The following is a 9,601-nucleotide window of genomic DNA, read 5'->3' on the forward strand; positions in this document are numbered from 1 at the left end:
TATCCGATTACAGCAATCCGAAACATATCACAGTCGAACATAACAATGGATTGATATTATCATAACCGTACATGTTAACCAATTAACAAACATTCAGTTTCATATATCAACAATCCGATTATTATTGTAAAAGCACATATAAGTCGACTAGCTATAACACCTCAACAAACAACAATAACAACAACACTTAGTCATACTAACCGAATTGGTGGAAGAACAAGGATGATCCGGATGAGAATGATCTTCGGTTGTAAGGGTGTGTGTGTCGTCGGGTTCCAAGCAAACGAGAGAGAGCAAAAGCTTCTAGGGTTTGTGTGTGTGTGATGTTTTTGCAAAACAATCAAAATCAAACCCTCACAAGTGGTTTTGTGTTTGCGAATGGGGAGTGGGCCGAGCCCAACTCGGTTACCTCATGGGGTCCGATTTCAAAGTGTGGCCCAAAGGGCTTGTGTGACCGGTTATAAGGTGTAATCGGGTTTTAGTGTGTGGTTTGGGTTCGTGTACACACAACATACATACACACATAAGGCACATAACATCATAACATTCAATAGCATCAAAGTTTGTAAAATCATAACGCGTTCACGTATGTTACACAATGATAGGTCTAAAGTTCGAGTTGTCACATTTTAGGTCTCATAGACAATTAATAATTAAAATCTAGAATCCAACGTTACATTCAAATATTGGTTAGGTGACATTTATCCCTCTATTTAAATTAACAAGGTAGTCAACGTTTGACAATTGCAACCCTTTGCAACTTCTAGCCATATGGGATCGGTTAAACATCTTTATGTTTAGTTGGCATGTTTAATCCCATCAACACCTTTGTTCCCCATGCTTCGGTGACCCTAAGTTCATGGTTTCCAAATCAAGTCGTCCAAATTACACACACGTGTGAGTTTATACACATAAGTGGTTAGGTGACCTTTATCCCACAAACATGGTAAACCCACCTCAAACATACAAGTTCCCTCAAATGTGGTTAGGTGACCTTTATCCCACAAAAGAGTTCCCAAGTGATTCGAGTGTCGTATAAAAGGATGGTGTTTGACTTGTTTTTAGAAAAGGGATTTTGAGTTTTCAAAATTCTAGTTTAGAAAACTTTATGTACCATACATTTGCATGCATTCAAATCCTTGGTACTTTTGTTAAAACAAATTTTCAAGGTTCTTTTTAATAAAACCCATTTTATTATAAAATCATTAATTTTTAATAACCTTTTATTAACCAATTTTAATGATTTTTAAAGAACCAATTTTAAGCTTGTTGTTGATTATTAGTTTGTTAAGCATGCATATCCAAATATCATCTAAACAATATAAATAAGCAACCACACAAGCATAACAAACATAACAATAGGTGCATAACCATAGCCAACTATTTTGACCACACTTGTTAGCCAAAATAAGTGTGCCAAAAGGTCCTTCCTAAAGGGTGAATATTGACACAAAAAATGTGTCGTTGAACTCCCACTTGATCCCGCATCCAAATGCTTCAAGTTTTCTTCTTGTGTGGTGATTTCTCCACTTTCTTTGAGCTTCCAAATGTCTTTTATATTCAGCTCCAAACTCCTTTGGGCTTCAAAAATGTGTTTTGGTTATCGCGCTAAAATCCCGTTAAGAACTATGAAGTCCTTTAGGCCCGAAATTAGCCAAAACCAAAACCGCATTTTTGTGTGCATCTTCTTTTACAAAAAATATCCTAATACATTTTTTCTAGTAAAATGAAATGCACCTAATCTATTTATTTTACATACCAAATGACAATAAATAAATTACATAACTTTACAAATGGAAGAACAAAAGTAATAATTATTACAACCTTTGAAATAATTAAATACAAATCACAACCACAAATATTCAACATATTCACATAAGGTCATGGCTAGGTTATGAACACCAAAAATATATAAAATTCAAGAAGCAAAATGGTTCCCTTTTACAACCAACAATTTTTCGGTCAAGAATGAAAAACCGAAAAATGTGGGTTTTTGTCCAAACAAAAATAATCATCAAAATGAAATAATTTTTCAAGATTCATATATGCTTGTAAGAATATAATCTTGAAAAACAAAGGGATAACCATGGTGAAAATTTCGGCCATAGGGTTTTACCAAACCCGAAACCCGAAAATTTCATATCCAATGAAGCATGCACTCATATAAGCGGCTCTAGATGCCATTGTTGGGTTTTTCACATGTATATCAAAGTATTTTATCCATATAAAATAAAAACGCAGCGAAAATATTATTTAAAACATGTTACTTACAAGATATAAAACCCATTTTATATGCAAAACCCAATCCCGGATTCATATACGAACATGCATGCTATCAAAAATTAAAACACAACCATAGAGTGTTTAGAATACTACCTTCCAAGGAGTAAAGGATATGAAGAAGATGATGCTTCTTGAACGGTTGCCTTCAAGCGTAGAAGACCTCAAGCTTGTATACCCCAAACCTTCCAACAAACACTTAAGTTTAGCTAGGATTTTACACTCATGAACTCACTTGAAAAATCCAACTCTTGGAACCAACTCTTGGCCGAAAATTTTGAGAGGATAAAAAGGAGTTCTTGCACTTGAAAAATCTAACTTGAAAACTCTTGGACCTCCCTCATGTTGGCCGATTTTTTTTAGAGAGGATTCTCTAAAATTTCAAGTTCATCTTCTTGAAATTGTCATACACAATTATTATAAATCAAGTGAGAGAAATGGCCACCCACTTCACCCAATGAGAATTCTTCTAGATATGACAACCTTTATGCCTTCTCATTGGACCAACAATCTTGCCCAATCAAGAGCCTCTAATTTGCATGCAATGTGATTGGCCATTTTTATCTTGGGAAGAGGGGGCGGCCCACTTTATTTATTAAAAAAAATTCAAAATTTTTCTTTTATAAATTATAAGTCTTATGTATATTTTATATCTTTTATAAAATATAACAACATGTGTTATAAGACTTATACAACTTTTATTATGTTATTTAACCTATTAAATAACAAAATAAAATATTCTCTCAAAATAAATTATCCATATAATTTATTAGTTTGTCAAGTGAAATTATTTAGAAAACTAATTTCTAAATAATATAAGTGTTAATATTTATTTGTTTGATCATATCATAAATAAATATTCTAAGTGTTTGTCTAGCTTGTATTTGGGTATGACTCGACTTGGATCATAACGTACTAGCCACATCAATTTAATATGTGTCTTGGGCATACAGAATCCAACAAATTCATATACTTACTTATCTCGTGAGGAACATCTCTCGGATATATGGGTAACCCCCGAAATCTTGTTTGAAAGGTCTTTCTTTCTGAGATACTAGGTCTTTATACTCAGTGATATCTGGGGTATTATCCAGGGACTTCTGATTTTGCGGAAGCAATGGCCTAGTCCCCATATAATACTTTCTGCTTGCTTGAAATATAGCGCTGCCCTCAGTACAAAAAATGATGAAACATTGAAAAATGCTAAAGGGAACACACCAAAAGTCGAACCGTCATCTCTCTGCTGAATGGAAGTTCTGACCTGAGCTCTCACGGTTTCGCATTTAACCCTTTACAGATATCATCTAGGTATACTCACCTGTAAGACTGAATATTGGGATCTGGATACAGGAGTATATTCAAGAGGTGGGACACGCGAATAAGTTTAAGTCTTTAAAACACTAATATCGTATCTCGAAACAGTTGAACTTTGTGTGAAAATTTAAGTGGATCAGTATACTGGCAATCTAGGTGAATTGTTTAGAACTTAAAATGTTTAAAGCTTAACGGTGTTGGTGATTTTTCTCAGAAACTGATATGATCCTCTTACACAAACTCACAAAAATAGTGTATGTGTATATTTCTTTACTACATTCCATTGAATTCAAAAATTCAAAAAGATTTTAGTGTGTTTTAGCATAAAATTTTGAAAAATACAAAATGATTTTCGACAACTGAGTGTGGAGAGCTGATTTTCAAAATTCCAAGTGCTGAACATGATGACCAAGTTTGGGTAAGAATGAATGAAAAATATTCTTTCAAGTGATCTTCAAATATTAAATCATTTTGAATGATTCCTGCAAGTGGTTTCTGAATATAAAAATTTTAAAATTTGTGAGATTTATGTTTGTGATAGAGTCTGTGCAGGATTGGAGATTGAAGAAAGCCGGGTTTCATTTCAAGCCAGGTACCAGATCCTGTAGATTCAAAGGATTCCAGACTGCGTTCCTAGTATGTTGAAAGGGGGAGTCTGAAGACAGTTGAAATAAAGTGGTTAGAGCCAGTATTTTATGATTGAAGAACTTAAGGAATCAAGAGATCTGATTAAGAGATGCATAGAGCCAAGTTGAGATTCTAGAAGGAAGAGACAGAGATAGAGAAAGAGATTTATTGAGAATTCTTACGATGGAGAATCTTTGGAGAGAGCGAGAAGACTAATAAAGACTGAAGGGTTGACAACCGAAGACTCGACACTGAAGATTCGTCAACATCCGAGGGGGAGTCTGTTGGTGCATACGTCTGTCGACTTCGTCTTGTATCGAGTCTTGTATTGTAATAGTTAGATTAGGGCACGCAAAACGAGAAATGTGGTTTATAGGTAACTCCGCACGAAACCCTAATTTCGCTTAGACATAATTCCGTTTGGGTTAATTCTGTACGGAATTAAGTTTCGCTTGGACCAGTTCATGCGGAATTAGCAGCCTATAAATACCCTGAAGTGCCTGTTCATTTGTAACGAAATTAGTTCCGACGGCGAAGCTCTATCGAAGTGTCTACAGCATTGTAAACGATCTAATATCAATCAAAAGAGAGTTTAAAGTGATTTCTCATGCAATTCAACTGAAATAACACTGATACATCTGTTTCTGCCTTTTGTATTGGTGAAGACTTCTTCTGATCAACTCGTTTGGGTCACAAAACGATCCTACAGTTTTCACTTAAACTACTTCGGCTGAGTGTTGAGTGACCACTTGTGAGGTGTGTAAAATTGTATATAACTAAATAGAATTTTATAAAGGCATGTTATGCCCAAAACAAATAATTTTTCTTAATATGTGTTTTAAATAAATCATGACGAATAAGATTGTAAATTATAACAACCCTCCTAAATTTTCGACACCCTAATATATTTAAAATGCCCCAATATGTCCTAAAATATACCCCGTATGTGAAAACCGAGCCCAAATACCCTTATATAATTAAAAATAAAATCAAATCAAATTTTATGTATCGCTCACGGCCCGCATAAGACCACATCAGGGTCTACGCGGGGCGCGACAGCTCGGAGTCAGGGCTGCACCCGGTGCCGCCACGTGTCGGGCTCGTGTCGAAGCTATGGTGCTGACCAGTCATAGCTAGGGCCTACTTACCCTACTACGCGGGCCGCGTAGGCCTTTCCTTTCTCTTATGTGGGCCGCGAGGGAAGGTATAAGGGTCTTCAGTCTTCAGTCGAACTCGCTCATTTCACGCTTTCTCTCTCGAATTTCTGCATAGATAACATAATTTCCGGGCGTAATACCCCCTAAATAACGAAGTTCTGCTCCGTTGTAAGTATCATAACCCCGGTTACTTATTAGATACGCTGCCTGATTGATCCAGGGTTTCGTAACGGCTGTCGTGGTTCTGCCCGACGTAGTCGTTGGAATGCCGTCTCGGGGAGGGTATTACTAATGTAAATATTGGGTTATTATACTAACACGTGTGCATTTGTGTAATTTATAGATAATCACCATGAAACCCTTAAAGAAAACCTAAGACAGCAATGTGAGTAATCTCCTTTTTACAAAACTGTTTTTACAAAACCTTAAATATTTTACAATATGATTAAGCAGTGATTGAGTCTTTGTAGTCTTCAATTACTGCCGGTATGTTGGGGTTTTGTATACAAAATGTGAGACACGTTACCATTGGACAAAGAGTTAGCCAATGTGTAATATGACCCACCAGTCAGGATTGACAGTACTGAATGAGTAATTGTGTAGATATAAACATTGTAATCGCTCTCAATACTGCAAATCAATAAAACTCTTCTTGATTAAACCGGGATTCACTCACCAGTATTTCCCACTGACAAAATGTTTTTAAATGCGTTTCAGGTAACAAAATGTGAAAGCCGAATAGAAGCCAGCTGGACAGCACTGAAGGCTTGGAAAAGTGGCTATAAAAGTTACCTAAATAAAGAAGATGTTTTATTTCAATAAAATGGGGTTTACTCCTATAAATCAGTTTGTAATGAAAACTTGGGTTTTATCCCAATATATTTATTTATATAAAATGTGGTGTTTTACTCTGATAAAACATTTCCTAACTACGATCCTGATGTAATTTCCGCTGCCAAATTAATAAACACCGATACCACCGACACTGAGGCTCGCGGCCGCCCGTTCCCGGGACAGATAGGGGGTGGGGGTTGCGACAGAAGGTGGTATCGGGGCGCGGCACTGAGCGAACAGATTGTCAAGAGAAATTCCATAATGACTAAATTACCAAATAGTTAACATTATGTCCCATACCATAACCCATTAAGTAATCTAATTATTACAGATGTAGATATTCTCAAAACAAAATATGTTCGATTCCTAGCAAGTAGCATCCTAAACACCTGTCACATACGTTAAAATAAAGGTTAAAACACATAGTGTAAAGGTGAGCATACAAGTTTGATATAGCATAGTAGAGTTCGAAATAGTTTACGCATAACTAGCATGTACAACGTATAATGTGAAGCATGTAAGTTATCAACAATGATCTTATCAATACCAATGACTGCGATTTGACTGCGAGTAGCGAGTATGCAACACATGTTCACCACTGTGAACACGTGAAGTAATATCCTTAACAACCCCTGTCCACGACAGGTGCTAAGTCCAAACTATAGGACTATCGTTGCTAAGGCAGGTAGACAGCAATCAATGTGTAAACATAACAAACAGGCATTCATCGAGTCACGTATAACATGTATGAGTGGTTAGCGTATAAAATAGTGTTTGCGTTGTGTGATCGATGTGATTTGAATATAGATAACGTATGTAACACCCAAAAGTGCATAAAGCAAAAAGGGATCGAGTATACTCACAGAGATGGAAAAGACTAAACATAATCTGTGATTGGATTGAAGGGAGCGCTAGAGTAAGCCTGAACAGTTAACGATACATAAATGATAAGCTGGCGCGTAAAACGGTGCAAATGATAGGTGTCGGATAGTAATCCGATCGGATGGCAATTCGATCGGATGGCCAGTCGATCGGATGACAATCCGTTCGGATGGTCATCCGATCGGATGGCCATTCGATTGGATTGTCATCTTGTTTGGTGAGGATGTGTTTGTGTATGATGGTTTGTACTTTGAAGTTTTCGTTGTAGCATTTTGAAAACAGAGAAGTATCTCTACCTTTCAGGTCGGTCGATCGAACGACAGTTCGATCGGACGGCGATCCGTTCGGCGAAGCATTTCTCAGAGAACAAGTTCACAGCAGTGTTGTCACTCGATCGGATAGTCTGCCGATCGGGTGGCAATCCGTTGGAACTGGTAATGTATTGAACATGTTGAAAATTGTTTTAAGTTTTGAAGTCCCAAACGTCACACGTTCGAATGGTCGTTCGATCGGATGGCAATCCGATCGGACGGTAATCCGTTCGACATCAAGACTTTGAATGATTTAAATAAAAGTTTAAGTGTGGAACCATGTGCCAGCCGATTGAGTGGCTGTCCGATTGGATGGCAATCCGATCGGACGACAATCCGTCCAACGACCTGATCGTCTTTACACTTGGTTGTTTTGATAGTTTTGCAGTTTTCTCGAGACGTTGTGACTACGTGCTAAACAACAGAACCTCGTTAAGACCCTTGTGACCCGATCGGACAGGAATCACCTAAATCCGACCCGTTCACCGTTTCGTGATGGTAATTCTTGTTCAACCCGGAATCGGTCGTCTCTTCGGTAGAATCAGATCTTGAACCAATGCATCACTAAGAAAGAGTAGAAGATTAGAACGAGCTCCGATTCTATCGGTTTTGAGTGCATTGAGTGTAAAAGAGTTGAAAGAAAGTGTAGGATCGTTTTTGGACCCGAACGAGTCAATCAGAAGAGTTTATTTTTTTGGGTAAAGGGTTACCCCGATGATTCTATTAAAAACAATCCCAATAAAGTACAAGTAGTGAGGATGTGTTCCACACTAATTCATATACAGGACATGCCCCATATATGTAAACCAAAACAAAACCAAAAACTCTAAGACAACCCATGACCTAGCCTACATTACATCATGAAACTAAGTAGACAAGACCAAAACACGAAAACCAAAAGGAAAAACGACTCATCCTCCATCATCAAAGATGAAGTTGCCACAAACCGGCAACCTCTTGACTCGAATCACATCATGTCTAGCCATTGGAACCCTTTGTGGAGGAGTTGCTTGTCCTTGCTCTAGAAGAAGAAGGATGTGTTCCCGAAGTTATAAATTCTTTTTGGGTAAAGGGTTACCCCGGTGATTTTATATATTCACAAAATTAAAACAAGTAGTAAGGAAACACCCTTACTAGTTCAATCATGAGACATGCCTCATGAAAGTGGAACTAAACAAAACAAAGACCAAAAACAAGACAAAAACCACTAGACTAACAATCTAGCATCTAAACAAGACATATATCAATTATCCTCCATCGTCCACAACCGAATCACCATGAATCTTCCACTTGTCGAGAAGTGCCCTCACTTTAGGCGTGTTCTTGAACTTCAAACCCATTAGCTTATAGCGGACCATGTCAAAAATCGAGTCACAAACGTTTTCCGGCGGTCTAGCATGGTTTTTGAAAAACCGAGTGTTTCGTTCACGCCAAATAGCATAAGCGGAAGCTGCAACAATTAAGCGACAGATAAGATTAGCAGCAGATTTTGATCTTGCTCGATGCCGAAGCCAATCAACAATAGCACTCCACTTTGGATCCACATTCCTCATTCCCGCTTCTATCCGAACCCTGTCCCATATCTGAGCCGAGAACTTGCATTCAAAGAACAAGTGATGATGCGAATCAATATCTTCATAACATAGGAGACAACATATCATGTTCATGTTGTTATTCCTAGTGTGGTTCCACTGAAGAATTTTATCCTGAGTCATCAACTTTTGCCTCATAATAAGCCACATAAAGAAAGCATGACGAGGAATACACTGCCCAAACCAGACGATATTATACCAATCCACTTCCGGTTCTCTAGCTCTGATCGATTCCCATACCCCCGAAGAAGAGTAATCGCTAAGGTCATCCCCATCTTTCCAACCGGTCCTGAACATCAACATCCCGCTGAAAATGATCAAGTTGTAATAGAACTGGATAAGTGTCTTTCCAAGCTTCAGGCCATAACCATGAACCATTGCTAAACATATCCTCAACAGTTGCTTGCAAAGAAAACCCCTCTCGAGTAATAGTTCTAGCCGAAAGGAAGGAACTCAACGACCTCCTCCTCATCTGAATCCTGCTTGTCATTAGTCTGCATGGCCTTCTTCTCCATACGACCCACAGTACTACCTCCCTGACCACCATCATCGTCCTTGAGGATCTCAAAGGGATTTGACATTGATACTTGACTGTTCATCGGCT

General features: G+C 37.8%; 1 protein-coding gene across 1 annotated transcript; it reads right to left on the reverse strand.

The window, feature by feature from the left end:
* Positions 1-8,652: 8,652 nt before the first annotated feature.
* On the reverse strand, positions 8,653-9,375 carry LOC110919109. The gene has a single exon (XM_022163387.1). It carries the CDS (start codon positions 9,373-9,375, stop codon positions 8,653-8,655), a length of 723 nt encoding a protein of 240 aa, XP_022019079.1.
* Between the last annotated feature and the right edge of the window lie 226 nt (positions 9,376-9,601).

The sequence above is a fragment of the Helianthus annuus genome, chromosome 11 (genome assembly GCF_002127325.2).
Source record: "Helianthus annuus cultivar XRQ/B chromosome 11, HanXRQr2.0-SUNRISE, whole genome shotgun sequence".
Classification (NCBI taxonomy): Eukaryota; Viridiplantae; Streptophyta; class Magnoliopsida; order Asterales; family Asteraceae; genus Helianthus; species Helianthus annuus.